Source organism: Cercospora beticola, chromosome 6, assembly GCF_033473495.1.
Source record: "Cercospora beticola chromosome 6, complete sequence".
Lineage (NCBI taxonomy): Eukaryota > Fungi > Ascomycota > Dothideomycetes > Mycosphaerellales > Mycosphaerellaceae > Cercospora > Cercospora beticola.
This window is the reverse complement of record NC_088940.1, coordinates 2,016,861-2,034,841: the sequence shown is the minus strand read 5'-3', so window position 1 is coordinate 2,034,841 and position 17,981 is coordinate 2,016,861. Positions and strand designations below refer to the sequence as shown.

General features: G+C 52.1%; 8 protein-coding genes across 8 annotated transcripts; 3 read left to right on the top strand and 5 right to left on the bottom strand.

Moving 5' to 3' along the window:
* Window positions 1-95: 95 nt before the first annotated feature.
* RHO25_009862 (uncharacterized protein) lies at window positions 96-896 on the bottom strand (the record flags this gene model as incomplete). Its single annotated transcript, XM_023601387.2, has 1 exon — window positions 96-896. The coding sequence occupies one exon, from the start codon at window positions 894-896 to the stop codon at window positions 96-98; it is 801 nt and encodes a 266-aa protein (XP_023453252.2).
* A 458-nt stretch (window positions 897-1,354) lies between these two features.
* On the bottom strand, window positions 1,355-3,181 carry RHO25_009861 (uncharacterized protein; the record flags this gene model as incomplete). The annotated part of the gene is made up of 2 exons (XM_023601386.2): window positions 1,355-2,431; window positions 2,495-3,181. 2 exons carry the CDS (start codon window positions 3,179-3,181, stop codon window positions 1,355-1,357), a joined length of 1,764 nt encoding a protein of 587 aa, XP_023453255.1.
* Window positions 3,182-4,045: 864 nt separating this feature from the next.
* On the bottom strand, window positions 4,046-5,048 carry RHO25_009860 (uncharacterized protein; the record flags this gene model as incomplete). The annotated part of the gene is made up of 3 exons (XM_023601385.1): window positions 4,046-4,170; window positions 4,230-4,457; window positions 4,514-5,048. The coding sequence occupies 3 exons, from the start codon at window positions 5,046-5,048 to the stop codon at window positions 4,046-4,048; spliced, it is 888 nt and encodes a 295-aa protein (XP_023453254.1).
* A 910-nt stretch (window positions 5,049-5,958) lies between these two features.
* RHO25_009859 (uncharacterized protein) lies at window positions 5,959-7,023 on the top strand (the record flags this gene model as incomplete). Its single annotated transcript, XM_023601384.1, has 2 exons — window positions 5,959-6,554; window positions 6,621-7,023. 2 exons carry the CDS (start codon window positions 5,959-5,961, stop codon window positions 7,021-7,023), a joined length of 999 nt encoding a protein of 332 aa, XP_023453753.1.
* A 322-nt stretch (window positions 7,024-7,345) lies between these two features.
* On the bottom strand, window positions 7,346-9,004 carry RHO25_009858 (uncharacterized protein; the record flags this gene model as incomplete). The annotated part of the gene is made up of 1 exon (XM_023601383.1): window positions 7,346-9,004. One exon carries the CDS (start codon window positions 9,002-9,004, stop codon window positions 7,346-7,348), a length of 1,659 nt encoding a protein of 552 aa, XP_023453754.1.
* Window positions 9,005-9,929: 925 nt separating this feature from the next.
* RHO25_009857 (uncharacterized protein) lies at window positions 9,930-11,803 on the top strand (the record flags this gene model as incomplete). The annotated part of the gene is made up of 2 exons (XM_023601382.1): window positions 9,930-10,441; window positions 10,492-11,803. The coding sequence occupies 2 exons, from the start codon at window positions 9,930-9,932 to the stop codon at window positions 11,801-11,803; spliced, it is 1,824 nt and encodes a 607-aa protein (XP_023453751.1).
* A 504-nt stretch (window positions 11,804-12,307) lies between these two features.
* Window positions 12,308-12,862, bottom strand: RHO25_009856 (uncharacterized protein; the record flags this gene model as incomplete). The annotated part of the gene is made up of 1 exon (XM_023601381.1): window positions 12,308-12,862. One exon carries the CDS (start codon window positions 12,860-12,862, stop codon window positions 12,308-12,310), a length of 555 nt encoding a protein of 184 aa, XP_023453752.1.
* Window positions 12,863-14,065: 1,203 nt separating this feature from the next.
* Window positions 14,066-15,483, top strand: RHO25_009855 (uncharacterized protein; the record flags this gene model as incomplete). The annotated part of the gene is made up of 5 exons (XM_065603222.1): window positions 14,066-14,279; window positions 14,333-14,612; window positions 14,667-14,736; window positions 14,804-14,881; window positions 14,944-15,483. 5 exons carry the CDS (start codon window positions 14,066-14,068, stop codon window positions 15,481-15,483), a joined length of 1,182 nt encoding a protein of 393 aa, XP_065459294.1.
* Window positions 15,484-17,981: the final 2,498 nt, after the last annotated feature.

Sequence of the window (17,981 nt, the reverse complement as noted above, 5' to 3'; positions counted from 1 at the left end):
TGTGCACCAAAGGTTCCGAAAGCATTCCAATACGATGCCGCAACGACATAATACATCATCTATACATCCGTCCTCCCGCATTCCCGGCCGGAAATCTAGAGCCACTGCTGGTTTCCATAGTGCGAGACGAACGCACCACCGAACTCCTCTACCGTCGCCCGTTCAATGACCTCAAGCTGCTTCGTCACACTCTCCTCCGCTGTAATCGGACCCTTCCAGTGCGGCGCCACCTCCGCAAACTGAGCCATCATCCCCCCAACAACTTTCTTCTGCTCTTCAGTCAATTCTCCAGTTTGAGTATTCACCACCCCAGGACTGATCGAAAACACCAAAATTCCTTCAGATTTTCCGAGTGCAGCGTGGTATTTCCCCACAAGCAAATTCGAAGCTGCTTTGGAGACTGCGTAGGGTGTTGCTAATGCAATAGAATATTTGTTGACAAGCTCAAGATCTGCCATGCCACTGGTGATGACTGCAATTTTCTTTTCTTTGCCAGCACGGATGAGAGGCAGAAAGGCGTTGAGAACGTAGGATGATCCGACGACATTCGAGTGAAATGAATCTGTCAATTCAGTCGCGAGGTCCTCGGGACTCTGGCCTAGGACTGTGGTGAAGGCGCTGGCGCCGACTAGGAGAGCGGCGTTGTGGATGAGAATGTCGAGACTGCCGTTTGTCACTTTGGAGACTTCCTCAGCGGCGGCTTGCAGTGCCGGCAAGTCTGTGATGTCTGCTTGAAGGACATGGACATTCTTGGTGTCGTCTGAGGACAGCTTCTCCTCTGTTGCGGCTTTGTTGCGCACAAGTGCGAATACAGTGTTGCTTGAGTCGGAAGATAGGTGTTTGATCCAGGCGTATCCCAAACCACGCGACGCGCCTGTTATTAGATAAGAAGGCATGATTGAATGTGTCTTTCTTTGGCGACTTGGGGATCGATAAACGTGTTTGCGTTGGCTGTGTCTGTACGGTCGTCGACAACGAAACTTTAATCCATACATGTATATATATCCTTGACCTCCTCCTCTCAGCTCGACGCTCGCACGACATCTGAATCCTCTCTGCTTACAGCATCAAAATCGGGCGCGGAATTGAGTTTAGTCATTGTTGCATTACGAAAACCGGCCATGGAGGTAGCTTCAGCTCCTTTGTAGGATCCTCCCGCTTACAAAGCGGACGTTCCGTTGGAGCAACAAAAAGTGCCGTTCGCCGAGTAGGATCAATCTGGGGGTCATGAAGGTTGTACAACATCTCTCTCTCTTTCTTTACAGAAAATATACAAGATCTCTCCTAACATAATAGTGACCAAGCGAGCAGGCAAATCGAAGTCCATGCATATCGTCAACAATTTTCCTTTCCACTACAACTTCGCGCCTTGCTTCTTCATCTTCGCTTTCTCTTGGTCTCGAACCAAACGACGCAAGATCTTGCCAGAGGGCGACTTTGGCACAACCTCGATGAATTCGATACCACCCGCAAGCCACTTATGCTTACTCTTATGCTCCTGCACATGCTTGTTGATCGATTCTCGCAGCGTGTCATCATTTTCCTTCTCTCCAGGATTCTTCACAACAAAAGCCTTCGGAACCTCGCCTTCGCGATCAGATGGAATTCCAATCACAACGCAGTCGTTTACAGCAGGATGAGCAAGCAAATGCGCTTCCAATTCTGCGGGAGCGACTTGCATACCCTTCACTTTGATCAGCTCCTTGATACGATCTGTGATGAAGATGTGTTCATTTCCTTCGGGAGATTTGGAGATCATGGCTTCGTCTCCGGTTCGCATATAACGCCCATCGGGCTCGTCGATGAAAGTTTCTTTGTTGGCGTCTGGGCGATTGAGGTAGCCGAGGACGACGGCGGGGGATTTCACCCAGAGTTCGCCGGGTTGGTCGTAGCCTGTGATTTCGTTTCCTTCGACTGTTACGAGGCGGGCTGTAATCCCAGCCAACAGGGAGCCGGAGCTGCCGAACCAGATGTCGTGGGTGGGAGTTGCGCAGACGACGGTGGAGGTTTCAGTGAGGCCGTAGCCTTGTTTGATCGCCCATTTGGGGAATGTGCTGGCGAGGTCGTCGGCGGTTTCTTTGCCCAGCGGTGCAGCACCAGTAAAAGCCGCTCGCACGCTCGACAGATCATACTGCTTGAGAGTATCCTTCGCCTTGGTAAGGTGAATAATCATCGGTGGCACAAGATACAACATCGCAATCTTGTGATCCTGAATCGCCTGGAGCAACCACTTGAAATCGTACTTGGGTAGCACAACCACTCCATCTCCGCGGAAAATACCCGTGTGACAGATCACCACGAGGCCGTAAATGTGCGACATCGGGAGCAGTCCGAGACAGTTCTCTGTATAATGTGTTCCTCCTTCTTGTCTGTTGATTTCATCTCGATCGAGGGATTCGTGAGTGTTCATTTGTAGGGTGTTCGCGATGACCTGTAACCATCTCAGTCAGCAACTCCATTCCTCAACTCCAGGTTCACGGCACAATAAACTCACATTATAATGACTGATACAAACCCCCTTCGGCAACCCCGACGTCCCACTACTATAACACAAAAACGCACACCTCTCCTTCCCATGCCCCTTCTTCCACTTCGAATCCGAAGGCTCAAAGCGATCCAACTTCTTTCCCTCATTCACCAAATCATGGATCGTCTTATGCCCACCATTCTTCGCTCCTCCAGTTACAATATCCGGCATGGGCAATAAGTAAATCTTATCATCTCCCAGCCCAACTTTCTTCGCTCCATCCTTGCAGGTTTGGAGCAATGGCAAGCATGTGAAGACAGCTTTGGCACCAGAATCTTTCAATTGAAATTCGAGTTCAGAGGCATTGTACGCCGCATTAACAGCCGTCAAAATCCCTCCAACGCGATGCACGGCCCAAGCGAGGGAGAGGTAATCGATGGTGTTCAGACTGAAGCACGCAATGACTTTATCCCATTCGGAGCCAGAGTGAGGGTCGAATCCGAATTCTTTGACGAGTGCTCGCGACAACCAATCTATTCGGTCCTTCAAGTCGAGAGCGGAGTAGGATTGACCTGTCAGGCCGTCGACGAAAGGTGGTTTGGAATAGCCGAGAGGGAATCTGCCGTAGGACTCATTGAACATGAAGGTCTCGATGGAGACTGAGTCCGGGATGTCCGGGAGCTGTGGAACCCATGATGGAGGGTGGAAAGGCATGGTTTGAGGTGGAGAGGTCTTTGCTGTCGTTCGTGTGTAGGTCGTTCGTGAAGGTGTTCAAGCCGGAGCTCTAGACCTCGGGTCTTTGAGAGCGGTCCACTACGCCTCGCGGGAGCTCACGCGACTGTATCTATGCACAATGGGGAGGATAGAGGATCGGATATGTTGGACAGAATTTCAGCGAGAGGAGGAAATTCGTGTGGGAGAGGAGGAAGATGAAGGTCAGAAATGGAAATGGTCTAGGATGCTCTGCCACAGTACTTACCAGGTCGCGAGGCGCGCCCGCCGCGGCCTTTCATCTCGAGCTGACAGCGCCCATCATGTCGTCTCCGCTGTGCCGGCAACGCGACAAGCTGCTTTGGCTTCGATCCCCGCTTTTCTCCAGACGCCAGGGTCACATGCTGGCCTGTTGGTCTCGGCACCCAGACGCAGGGATCGGAACGAAGATGACGGAGAAGACATTGGAATGCTATCGCTGAGCTCGACCTCAGCTCTACCTGTCCAGTCCATGGAGAGGATCGAGTATTATACAGATCTCAACACCTGAGTGCTGACAGCGACTTCGAAAGCGATCGTGAACGAGCTGTATTGTTACAATATGGACAATCGGCTATTGAGCAGTTTAGCCGAACCGAGCCAAGTGCGAGACACAAATCCGAGTTATCTCCATGCACAGTTTGTTGTTCGCAAGAAGTTCCTTACACAGCGTTGGCTATGTCTTATTAGCCACGTAGAAATGCAGAGTCAAGCGGATGTCCCAGACAGAAGAAGCAGATTGCCTCTACCGACGCCAGTGTGGCCCACGGCACCAAGAGCTCTCAAGCAGAGTCCAGGAAGTCAAGACGCGGCCAGAGATGCTTCCTTTCATCTGTAAACAGGCAGAATCCCCGCTGGTGGCCAGTTGGGTGGAGCTGGATGGCACGCGCAGAATTGGCCGTACTGGAACACCTGGACGCAGCGCCAGCAGAATGCTTTGTTGCATTGGGAACCTGTTCTGATGTCAGCGGACCTCCGAATCAAGGTGGCATGGAGGCAGTGTCAAACGTACATGCCATATAGTCGCAGCCGCCATTCTTCTCGATGCTCTTGTTGCAGGATGGACACTTCTTGAACGAATTCCTTATCATGGCCAGAGATGCCTCGTCTTGCTCAGAGTGCGTGCGGTCCTTGTACTCCTCGCAGGTCTCTCCCTCGTGCCAGGGCGCATCGCATGAAACGCAAGCCTTCGCGCCGCACTTGTTGCATGTGCAGATGTCGGGAGGCTTTGCTGAATCTCCTGTCAGAATGTTAGCTAACTGCTGTGATCAGCGGAGGAGGCCTGTAGGTTCGCACCACCCTCGGTATCCTTCTTCTTGCCTCTGCCCAACTTCTTCTTCGAAGCTGTGGCCGCCTCCACCTTCACGTGCTTCTGGCCGTTGTCGCAGAGCGGAGCGAGACACCAACGCCAGCCTGGTATGTCTTCTGCCAACTTGCGTTTGGCAACCTTATCAAACCTCTCATACACGGCCTTTGACGCTGCTATCTCGACGTTCACCGGCCTCATCACCTCCTTGCATTCCACGCATTTGATGCCGAACGTCGATGTTTCATTGTCGCCCGAGACGCGTAGGAAATTGGCGCTGTCGACCTGCACCTCGACCCACTGCTTCAGGCACGTACGGCAGGTGTTGATCAGGTGGTCGCAATCGGGTGTTGGTGTGTAATTCGGGAACGATCTGGAAGTCTTCTCGTCGCCGCAGCAGGTGCAAATGTACTTGGGAGCGGTTGACTTCTGCTTCTTGGCTGGCTGCTCGCCAACGGTCGATTTGGAGGGGGCGGCGGCAGCCCTCTCCGCGGCCGTGTCGCTGCGGAGCTTCCGCGTGGACATGTTGTCGTGTAGAATGGGAGCGCGAGGATGGAGTTGGAGGTGGCAGTCGACTCGTCAGCCGGAACGATTGTGATCGCGGAGGTGTTCGCTGATGAATGAGGCGCGTGTCCACGAGCGAATTGATATGACCGCGTCGCGTGCCGGTTCGTGAATGGCGAGTGAACCGACATGACTGATCACGCGTCCGTCGACGCGTCAAGGTAGTAGCGAGTTGGTTGGCAGGCGTGAACTTGTCTGTGGCAGGTCCATCCACGACAAGAACGCATCTGTAAACGGAGCAGAACATCTTCTTGCAGAAAATCGAACCCAGCCCGAGCGTATCTTGAGCATCACGACGACCCGACTTGCTACGTTTCATGGAGTGGTCGGCATCAAGCGTTCTAACATCAATGCACTGCAATGTCGTTACTGAAAACATGAATTGCTGCCGGTTTCGAAACAAAGGAGCAAGAAAGATCGCGAAACTGCATGAAATCACAAATTTATGCAAGGTACGGGCATAGCAAACATCGAGTCCATTATAGCAGAGAGTCTGCCCTCTCTTTCAGCTCTGTGAGGCTTCCTTCGTTCTCGTCCGATCAGCAGCAATTCTGCTGCTATACACAATGCTTCGATAAGTATATACACGATGGCAGCTCTGCAAAATCCGGGGTGGCAGATATAACGATACGCCATCCACTGATTGAGTGCTTAGGGATCTATGGTCTGCATGATTCACGAGTGAATGGACATTCACTGCGGGCCCTGCTCCCAATTCACCAACATCACGCTCGTGAATCTTGGCATGGCCCGTACAAACCTGACCCAATCTGCAACCTCGTCTTTCTTCCTAACCATCATCACCACTTCCAGACCTGCGCCTTCACAAACAAAACCTGAAGAACACAAGCGCCCTTCCAACACCGCGACCATGTCGCCCGACACAACGCATCCCGTCGTCGTCCTCTTAAGCACTAAGCGTCAACGTTTGTCGAACCTCGAAGCCCGCATCAATGTACTGCGTAAGCACATTCGCGACCTGAATACTGATTCATACGGCGACGCGGGTGCCACCCTCATGGGCAGACGCGATCTTGCTGGCGGCAATTACAAGAACGACAAGGGACTACAAGCTCAACAGAAGGTCGTCTACTGGAAGATCGACCGCACATTCGAGCACATGTGCAAGCAGCTTGACGACAGGCTCGGTGAGCTGTATCTCGAACTCGACAATGTTTGTTCCGAACAAAAACGCAACGCGACTCGAGTCCAAGAACTCGAGACCGAGATCGATCGTGATGGCATCCAAGTTGTTCCTACCCTGGCATACTCAACCGCCCTCCATACCGACAACTCGATACCTGCCAAACCGACTGGATTTCTCGATCTTCCCGCAGAGCTGAGAAACGAGATCTACAAGCTTAGCGGCTGTTTGGAGCTCGCTGGCTACGGCAGACAGTGCTGGTGCTTCCAGCCTGCACGTTGCGAATGCTACGCCGTATTCGGGCATTACAGTAGAATGACGATGTAAGCGAATTATCTTTGGACAAGCAGTGTCGGACTTTTCCCACAAGCAAAGCTGACTTTACGCAGTGACCTGAGACACACTGGAGCAGACTTCCGATGGGACATTGATGCAGCATCAACGAACGGAAACGTGCATGGCGGAGTCAACCACCAACCGTCATTGACCAGAGTCAACAGACAAGTACGTACGGAGACTCTGGCAATGTACTATGGCAACTTGCGTGTCTTGCTCGAGTGGCAATCTATCTGCTACCAGGCTGCACACCCGGTTTACGAGTGGCTTCGTCGAATTGGCAAGCAGACCGCAGCCCTCATCAAGAACTTCGAGGTGAGGATCGAGTTGTGGTGGAGCCTGGATAAGCAGGCTGAGTCGGAGTACTTCGACGGAGAGAAGGCGGCCTGCATGAAGGTGCTGGGAGAGCTTGGAATTGTGATGGAGCAGTGCGAATATGTTTTGATCACACACTAGGTCACTCATCGGGGAGCTTGACTTCGAGAGCAGACCTTGACTTGGGCATGTGTCTGCCGATTCGTGTGCAGTTTGAGATTGAGCTATCGAGCAAGGACCAAAGCAGTCAGGTGCTTGAGGTTCATTTGCGCTCGCTCAACGGTTCAGATGAAAGCATCACGCACGATCCTAATGCTATGCGTACAAGCCGTTACACCACGTCCATCACCTGTTGTATCATGCAAAGGCCAGGCTGAAGCAGATGCTTTGCGATACGACGAGAGAAAGTGCTACAGTACACATTCATAACGCAGTCCGACCAACGTAGTTTTTATACCTAACCCTATCCTGGTCTATGAGTACCATCACTTCCCATCTCAAATCTTGCAGGCTCACTGCCATTAACCTCTGCCAATCGACCACTCTCATGTCCAATCGGAGGCGTATTGAGCTCTGCCGCTCCATCGTATGCCCCAGCGCCCGGAGCAGGCATTTCCTGCACACCATAAACACCCCACTTGCTCGTCGTTGCGTGTAATTCTGTTGGGTCCCGCTGTCCGTACAGTTCCTCGGGCTCAGCTATAGGTTGATGGTTGAAAGTGTCGACTTTTGCATCGTTCTCAGCCCAAGCAGAATCGCCTTTGGTGGTAGCTGTATCAACAGCTTTGTATTGCTTCTTCTTCCTTCGACGACGCAAGAGAGCCCAGCAGATAGCTGCGATGAGTAATGCACCCACTAGGGCGCCGGCTACGATTCCACCGATCGCGCCGCCACTCAGTGCCGATGACTGATCTTGATCTTCCACTGTGCTATTGCTCTCGGCAGCGACTGGCCTTTCGATGGCTCTAATAGCTTTGGTCCCCAAATTATCAAAATTCGCCTGCCCAATCGAAAAGTTACTCCGCTCAAAATCCGCAACCACATACGCCTCCTGAAACAATGTCCGGCCAATAGTGTACTGACTATCGTTCGAAGCTCTCCTAATTGGAAAATATGGTGTCTCTGTCTGATAGAATGGATATGAAGCATTCATATCGAAAGCTGCATATGGCAATACGATATTTGTTGTTTCTGAGCCATCTTCTCTGGCACTTTTCCCGAAGGTGAAGGTAATCGCTGGGCTTAATTGAAGATTGCGAGCACGCATGGTTTCGTTGATTAAGTAGAGATCTGTTGTATTGTCGTAGGATAGTCCGAACGCTGAGACGAATGCATCGATGGCGTCGTTGGGTAGCCAGATGTGTGGAAGGGTGGAGTCTACGAAGTGGAGAGTACCAGTTGGGAGTAAGTTGACAGTACCGTCTTGTGTGTTCTCGGCTGTGATCTTTTGCATTCCTACGAGCAGTGGTCTGGAATTGTCCGGGCCCATCTCGAGGGATATGCTTGTGGTCATTCGGTTTGCATCGTAGCCGCCGAAGGTCAGAGATCCAGGGCTGCGGTTTCGGTAAGATGCTCCAGCTGTATACGCCCATGATAAGCTGGATATTTGCGGGTTCGTTTCGTTCGCCAGTGCGCTTGGAAACCACAACCTTGGAATCGGATCGTTGAAGGTCGCAAAGTTGCTGGGCTTACGCCCAAGTCCCATCAGTCCGAGCCACCAAAAGGGGTCTGCAATGCCCGCAACGACTTGGGCTGGTAGTTGGGTTGTGTCCTTGCCACTGGTAGTGAACAGACCGACAGTTTCTAGTCCAAAGAGTCCATTACCTTCGTATCCCAATTTGGCTTGCTGAGCATCGAGTGTGTAGATGTCTATATTCTGCCAAGTTGTGCTTTCGTTTGTGGCGAAGCCGGAGCTATTCCTTCCTTGAAATGGGAGCGTGCCTCGCAGATAGCCGCAGTGTCCAGATCCGTCTTGTGATGCTGATCTACAGCCTTCTGGCACTGGGCTCCACACTCCTTGGCCTGCGGTGGCAGGTACAACCCGAAAGTACTGTGGGGACGTGGCTGCTTCAACGATAAATGTGCTCCACAGTTGCCTTCCCAGAAATGTGATGGCTCCCATGATACTGGGGCAGGCACAATGCTGCCAGCCATCGAAAATGATTGCAACAAGATCAACACAGATGCAAGTATCTGCTAAAGGTGACACAGACGGTACGCAAGCTCAAATTGCAGGCATGAACGCGCAAGAGATTCAGCCTCAGCCTTGCGGCAAAGTGCATGATCGGTGACACATCAAGCCAACAATAATTGGACCTCCGCATGCGGGATATTTCGGTCTTTCGACAGTTTCACACGGCGTTCTTGGGTACATATCATTGGAGCCAAGCGCTGCAGATCGGAAGTGGGTTGAGTCTGCAAGGCTGAGAAGAATTTGAAGACCGGTGAGTAGCATGTAGGCACGTACCTCGTATGCACCGATCCAAATCCGAGCGTGCTGCTCTTTTAGACGGACTCTAATGACACTTGAGATCAGGAAATGTGCGTTGCAGCGCATGGTAGGCAAGTTGATGTAGGTTCACTGGAGGCGCGCACCAAGCCGAATGCATGATAGGCTATCATTGCATTACCTGGTCCTGGTGGCTGATATGGATAGATATTGACTGGAATCCGAACAGACGATCATGCGTGCCCATCTTGAACGATTGGATCAGGTCTTCCTTCTGGCGCAAGCCGATCTTCATACCCCTGAGTTCTGGTGCTTGACAGACGAACAAGGTCTCCGGTGAACCTGCACGCATGCGTATAGGTCGGAACAGCCTGATCTACGCCGGGATCTTGCGTCGAATGTAGGACATGTCCTACAAACAAAGTTGAAACCTCGAGTAATAAGCCACTTTGCGTACCTGACCCTGCCAGAGTCAGCCGCAGTAGGCCATTCAGAGCATCAGAGGAAGCTCAAGAGGAGAGTTCGACCCACCTTCCACATGTCGCTTCATATCCTCGTCATCCTACGATCTTGACACATCTGGCTCACAGAACATCAGATGCAGATGTTTACTCTCTGGGCGTTACAAGCGGTGCTTGTCAATGGACAGCATGCAGAAAGAGCAACTAAAGATGCCAGCGGAACGGCTACAAGCAATATTTCCACCATCAAGTCGGCTTCCTCAAGCCTGAGGCCTGAGTACACAATATCGCACCCGACAACAGCCCCTCCGTGTTGCTGGTTTGCAGGCTATGCCGAGGGAGACATCGGTGTCAAGGGTAACTTTCATTACAACACTAGCGTTGTGCAAACCGTGGCTACTGTGTACAGCACGATATTGGACTATGGGGACCAGGAGGAAGTGGCCAACGTAAGCACAAGCTACATGGCAGAGGAAGAGATATACACACGGTTCGGGTTATGGATCAGAGGTTTTGATGGCCACCACTATAGCCTGTCTAGTGTCGAGAGTGAACTCGGACGACTAGGCGTACCTCTCACACTGGTCTCCGGTAATTCATACGCTGGCACACATGTGTATCAAGCCGGCTCGACAACCGAGATCGATGCGTACGTCTGACCTTTCGACACCTTGCAAGAAAGAGATTAACCTCTGACAGTCCATATCCTACCCCGTGGTTGGCGTGGAACCGCGTCCAGGTCTGGTACGACACCTCAAGCTCATGTGGCTCGATAACGTGGAAAGATTATTCGTCGGGAAATCCAATCACAACCCATACGGCGCCTTTCACATCCGGCTTTGTGTATGTTTTTGGCCTGTACGGTATTGGTATCGGGGACGATGTGCCAGGTGCCTACACATCGCGAACGATGACGCAGACTGGACAAACGTTCACATCGAGCCACTTTTATATCCAGACACTGCCTCTCGATGCTCCATTACCAACCCCAGGCTTCTATCCCTTGCCATCCGAAGCTATTGAACGCTACTTGAGTTTTCAGACTAGTGCCTACCCTTGGATGACTGACTGCATCCCGGTAGACACGCCGGGCGAGCCTACGGTGCACATTGCTGTCAATCAGCTTACAGAAACATCACGTGTGACAGTCATGATGGCCAGATCTACTACCGACTCAAGGACTCAGCCTCAGCCTCAGGCTACTGGGGATGCTTCACAGCCGCCAATGACACCAACTCTTAGTCCTTCGGCTGATAATGGCGATGAGCCTCTGCCAGTGCAGAGCCCAACTGTTGCGGTTTTGGAGAGTGCGTCGAACTCTGTTCCTGAGGTGATTTTCCCACAGAGCGAGGGACCGGAATCTGTGCTGGATGTGGCCACCATGCAAGATCAAACGACTCCTGATCAACAGTCGTCAACTATCTCTGAGGAAGCAAGTTCGGATTTTGTGAGTCCTGCCACAGTACCGTTACCAGCAACGTCAAGCCCTGGGAAACCCACTTCCAGCCAAGGTGGTCAAGTTCCCGCCGACAATGCCGGCGATGATAACCTTACAGGCCCGACGGTGGTGAGTCCTGGAGATACATCTACTTCCACAGCTGTCCAAGATGACACACTGGCCAATACAGCCAACTCTGAACCGTTGGCCACGAGTGTATTCGACGAGACTTCGGATCCTATCGTCGCAGTCTCAAAGTCGATCTCTGCTTCCTCAACTGTGGAAATTGGCACAAAGGAGCGAACAGCCGCATCTCAGACGTCTAGTCTTGTTGTGGCCGATGAGAGCAGGCCTTCGGGAGGAGGCTGTGACAATGAGAGCATACCTCCGGCAGTGGCAAAAGACAATGAGAGTGAAGGCGCTGCTGGCAGTATCGGTAGTGCCGCCACGGCTACAACATCTGGCGCCGTCGTATCCGATCGGACCCCACGTCCGGGCCAGGGCACTGATGTCCGAGCCACTGGTGACGTTGGCAGCGCAAGAGGCGGTAGTGTCGCTTCAACTCCTGGCTAGTCTGCTGCGGCTAGCGGCGTGGGAGATGCCATCATGAGCGGCCTTGGGCGGACTGGAACAAGGAACGGCAGTACAGGTTATACTGGGCCAGTTTACACAGGAAGTGGCCCTGAAATGATGGTGAACATTGTGGTTGCTGCATCTCTGGGTCTGGCGTGGCTTGCATGGGGCTGCATGTAGCTTTCGAGCAACACGAACCTGCAAATGGGCCCTGAGACTGACAAAGAAGCACGACGCGGGATCTTGGACACAATCTGCAGTCTTGGCCGTCCCAAGACAAAGTCTCACACACTTGAGGAAAGTGTCTTGGTCATGTCTGGGAAGTTCTCGAATGTGATTAGAAATTCCCTAAAGCGTGTGAACAACCAGCTTGTCTGATCAAGAAGGGTCGTATTTCCGACCGAAAAGAGAGCGCCGACTCACAGACATCTTGTTCGCCATCCAATTTCGAGTTCTCAGCCGCCATGATTCTCGCCGACAGTTGCTATTCTTTGCGCCTTGCCATCAATTACACTCCACTGCCGAGTCAAACTCGACTTCCTTCTTCTCCCTCATGGCCATCTTCTGATCTTTCTGATCATCTTCTCGCTTCACCTTCACAACGCCCTCCTCCTCGTCCAAAAGCCTCACCGTCTCCCACAACAAATTCAAGCGCGGTCCACACTTCGCTTCCGCCTCGAGTGTCTCTCGAACCCACTCCTGCGCCTCCGCGACTTCTTCCTCCGCCTTCCAAAGATTCTCTTCCGCCGCTATGCACTCACCGGACTCCCAACCCTTCAATACTCTCATCAGATCTCTCTCGCGCTCCATGTTACATCGACGTTGCTGCGTCTGATTGTAGCATTGCTGGGCTTCTTTGCGGTCGTCGATTGCGGCATCGAGTGCTTGCTGGGCTTCCAGTAGCTGAGCTCGAGGGTCGCGACGAGAAGGAACTGCGGCTTTCTTGGGTTTCTTTGCTTCTTCCGGGAGGGCTGATTTCTTTGCGCGTCTCTGAGGTTGGCGAGGAACGTATGCTGCTTCGTCGGAGTGTTTCGCCTTGCGTTTAGGTTGTGGCGCCATTGTTGTTGTAACAGTGCTTGTCTGAGTGCAGGTATTTGATCGGAGATGCATGGTGACTGTAACGGTCGAGCTGGGACTTTAAGTTCGGGGCGCGCGTTGCACAAGTGAAGTTTTTCGAGTGCTGTGAATCTTGAAGTTGCGGCGGTTCACTGTCTGCGCGAAGTCGCTCGGGTAGGATTGTGCCAGTACTATAGCACAATCATGAGCTTTGAATCAATGCCTCAATGTAGGTGTTCCCGGCATCGTCGCTGCATGATCACAAATGGCGGACGGTGTCCTCCGGGATGTGTTAATCAAAGGAGAAGCTAACCTGATTTCCCGTCTTGAACAGGCTGTAGTGATCTTGAATATGGCTCAAGCCCTGCTATGTATTCATATATCATGAATCGTACGCTCGCCTGTTTGTCGATCAACCACATGCATGTCCAGAATCATTTCCTCGTGAAGCTGAGATTGCTTGAGATCGTCCAATGCTGAGGAACGACTACCTTGAGTCGTCAATTCTGCTTCAGGCGCTCGCCAGCCCAAGAAGGCTGAATCGAATGGCAGCTTGCTCTCTGAAGAATGTCGCGCACAGGATGTGCAATCAGTGGCTCAGACGAAGATGAAGTGCTCACCCACAGCCGTCGCTGCTCTTCAGCAGGTCGACGCGGCTTCAGGTAGCTGCACTCCGAGCACTGCAGCTTCTCGACACTGCTGTACTGCTCTTGCCGCCGTAGCAACAAGCAACGCGTCGCTGCCACCCGACCACAGTCAATCTTCGCAGCTCATCCTTGAAGTCAACAATCATACACTCACCATACGCACATCACCAGCATTCGCCAACATTCATTCTCCATCCGCAATCCACATTGTTCAGCCATGGCTAGCACATGCAAGATCCTTTCCCTCGCTGCAACACTTGCAACCCTCATCCACGCATCACCTCTTCCACCTCCGGATGATCTAATCCCAGAGCCGCAATTCGAATTCGGGTCACTTTCTCCAAAATTCAACTGGACAGATGTGAGCACCCCACGAGAGTCACCTCAGAACAAGAGGAAGAGACAGAGGGTACACAGTGCTGACAGCGCGACAGATCAAACCAAGTCCCGCTCTCAAGTATGAGAACTGCGGCGGCGGCTTCCAATGCGCCAGTGCATGTGGGATCCCGCGACGAATCCAAATGCTGGATCCAAGATTGCCAACTTTTCTTCTTCAGCCATGGTCGTCAGAGATATGGTGGAATTTGTCGAGCGCCATGGCGAGTGGAGAGAAAAGCAGGCTATCGATTCGCTGCAGAAAGTCGCTCTCAAATGGAACAAAGGTGAAGAACCTGTTTCGCTCTTCGGCGCCTCCTACGGCACTGTGCTAGGAGCGCTCCTCGCCGCCATGCAGCCAAACAGAGTGAATAGACTCTTGTTGGACGGGGTCGTTGGTGAGTGCAGCGGTGCGCCCTTGTTATCGATGCGGCTAGCTGACAAGCAACAGACTCTGAGGCGTGGTTCAAGGGGAACCCCACCGTCAGTTCTTTGACCGCCGACGATCCAGTCCATAAGTTCTCCGAATATTGTGCCCTGGCAGGTCCTGAAAATTGCTCGATGTGGGCCGGAAATTCTTCTCGCGACACCGAGCGACGATGGGAGAACATAGTGCTGGACTTGGAAAAAAACGGTCCACGTCCGGATCCCATCAACCCTGGGAAGACGATCGATGCCTCTAACGTGAGAGCCATGATGGCACGCCTCAATAGTCGCCCACTGCTCAAGTGGTACGAAGACCCGCATTTCTTGATAACGAGCCCATGCTGACCCTATGCCTCTAGGCCAGCAGTTGCCGAGGTGTTGAGTCGATTGCCCACAGGCAATGCCCCTCTTGGAACAAACGAAAGTTTTGTAAGCATGCTGTCTTAGAAGGGATCGAGCGCAAGTGCATAAAGTGCTGACTGACACGGCAACGTAGGCCGGAAAAGGCGACGGAGGCCGGAACAGCACTCAAGGAACAAGGATCCCGCTCGATGCTGATATGTCGAATGACAACGTTGGTAAGTCGTTCACCATATCTTGTCGCACCCAAACTAAGCGATATCAGCCCCGAACTAGGTGATTCGAGGCGGTGATTTGACCGTCCGCTTGTCACCGCAAGAATTCAGAACACAGCAGTTGGAGCCGCTGCGCAGAGTCATACCATTGACCGCAGATGTCCAAGCCTCTCGGGGTATGACCTACTTCAACTGGCCCATCCAATTCGGCTGGCGTTTTGGTGACAAGCATGCGGTTGCCTCAAACGTCACAGCCAATCCCATACTGTTCAGTAGCAACCTCGTCGATGGTGTCACTGGTTTACCAGCCGCACAAACAATGCAAAGTCGTTTCAAGGGATCTGGTCTCCTGATCACGGACGGAGAGGGCCACACTGGTCGGGCAGAATCGAGCCTCTGCTATGCCAAAACGGTCCGACGTTACTTCCAGAAAGGAGAGCTTCCGGATACTTCGAAACATTGTCTGCCTCTGCGTCGACCATTCATGGGAAAGAAGGGACCGAATGTTGAGGTGATCGACCGCACAACTTGGACGAAGGAGGACAAGATGCTATTCCGCGCAATCGACGCCCCGTGCCCATGGGAGAGCTATTGCGATTGAGCACCTCCGATTCCTAGACTACTCATCATCTCACATGTAGCCTGTTCAATACTATAATTCCCTACGTACCGATACGTCTCTGTCTGAGTCTTTGGTCGTCGCACATGTATGCTCCGAGTGCAGAACAGATCCTCTCTGTTACCCATTCAGTTACTTGCCAGGAGTTGTTGTGCCAATGTGACTGGGGAAGTTCCTCGCTACATCCGTGACCTGAATCCCCGGTCTTCTAGACCTCGGCTCCAGGTGCAAAAATTATCTCGATAGACTTCGATGGTGTTCGCTCTGTGGACACCACCCAATATCTGAATGTGAAGATGAGCTGCGCTGTGCTCAAAGACAACATGATGTCGTTGGCTGGCACAGAAGCATCGAGGTGTGGGTCATACATATGCGCATGATCTACGATCTGTAAAGAGCATTAAGGCTCATTCTCATGATGGGTGCGCGTGCGTTGTTGATGGAGAGACGATGTGTTTGAAGACTGACCGCAAATTCCAAAGGAGACTGGGAAGACATGCTTGTCTGGAGGGAAGCATCAATATTTGATGGGACTTGGACTGACTTTCTTCGATCCTCTGGCTAAACCATTACCCGCCTCCAACGTCACTCTCACCAGTCTCGCCACAACATCCTCTCCTCCTCCCCTTCCCATACCAAAACTTCAATCATCTGATCTCATCAACGCAGGAAACTCCGACACGATGGCAGACATCGAAGACTACCCACCACAAGCTTCGGTCCTCTTCACAAAATCGAATGTCCAAACCACATGGCACGCAAAAGACAATCTCACAATTCTGCAGCTTGCAGAACAAGCTGGACTGAAACCTAAATATGGGTGTCGAAGCGCGATGTGTGGTTCTTGTGAAGTGAAGATTGTGAAGGGACAGGTTTATGGTCCGGAGGGAGATCGGCCGCAAGGGATCTTGTCAGAGTCGGCCTGCGACGGGGGAGATTGAGATTGAATTGTGAGGATGGAGTGGGGAGGGTGTGATGGCCGGGAGAAAGATGGTCAGACTGGTAGAGCAGGATAGTAGGCGCTTGGAGGTGGCTGTGCAAAACATGCGAAGTCACGAAGGCAACTTTTGGCCAAAGCACAGCCGAGTGCTTTCGCTCACGAGGAGCACTGAGCCTGCACTGATCTTTTCAGAACGAAGCGAACAAACTGGCCAATGGCTCAGTCGTCGTTGGAGGTATTGAATACATTTTCATGGCGCTATACGCACGCCATGTGAAGTGATGTCGAGCGCAACCGATAACTCAAGCATTTCTCTGGAACGGAAATGACTGATTGAGCATACCACTACCCCATGACCGACCATTGAGAAGACAAAGCTTTAAATCACATGAAAAGCTACCAAATTCTTGAGAGAGAGAATTCTTTCTGGAAGCCTGGAGCAGAAGGAAACAAATGGCGGGAGTAACAGTAAACTATGCGGATGGTAAAGTTCGTACGGGTTCGGGAGGCGAAGACGAACATCAAAGGACAAAACATTCAGCCACGTTCCGGACCAAGAAGGAACCCTGCCTCCTCTCTCGAGCTCTGCTGAGCGCGCGACCTCGAAAAGTATTCTTGCTATTTTCCAAGCATTAGGCATGACGACTTACTGGCTAGGCCCGCTAGACCAAGACTGATGGCTCAGAAAGGCGGTTCGAACTTCTGGTAAAGCTCTGACAAGGTAGGTGGCAACCAACGCAGTGGACAGCAGAACGAGGTTCAGATCAGAGGTCAAACTTGCGTCGAGGGCGACTTCTCCTTGGTTCCCAAAGCGAAGCGAGAATAGATGTGTATGGAAAAGTAGGAAATTCAACGACTGTAGCATGACTGACAGCAAAAACAATCATCCTCTCTACATCGGGGAAAAACCTTCAGCATCGCATCGAAGGCTCGAGCCGCTTGAACGAGGGAAACATTAATGACGACGTTGAATGGACTGTATCTGAAGTGATCCAAGCGCAAAGCAAGCAAGCTTGTTTGTTTGCTGGCTGGTTACTGAGCCGTCCGCTCGACCAAGAACAATTGTTGGTGACTTGGCACTTTCATCTGCATATGAAGCCCCATGTGCTGTCGATACGGGCGAGGAAGCAAACGTGACCAAAGACTCGCGGAGAGGGACAATGCGATGGAAGCAGAAGAAAAAGACAAACGAGAGCAAAACAATTGTTTTTGGTAGAGGTTCAGCGATGGGAAGGCTGCGACACAGGCTTGTGCAGGCCTAGGATCGTGTCCAAATATCGCCGTAGGCTGGACGCCAGCAACCATGCTGGCGATTTACTTGGCAGACCGCTAGACCAAGAACGATCGTTGGGGTTCAGAGGTTTTGTTTTAGTAGATGTGCACTGTCACAATGCATGAGGCTGATCAAAAAAGGTCCACCATGCTTCATTTGTGATGAAACATAGCGGACGGTGAGGCAAAAGAATCTTCCTTGGCTGAGCAGTACAACTCGCACATCAAGGCTCTCTCGAAGAACCATCGAAAGCCTTCGAACTGTCCT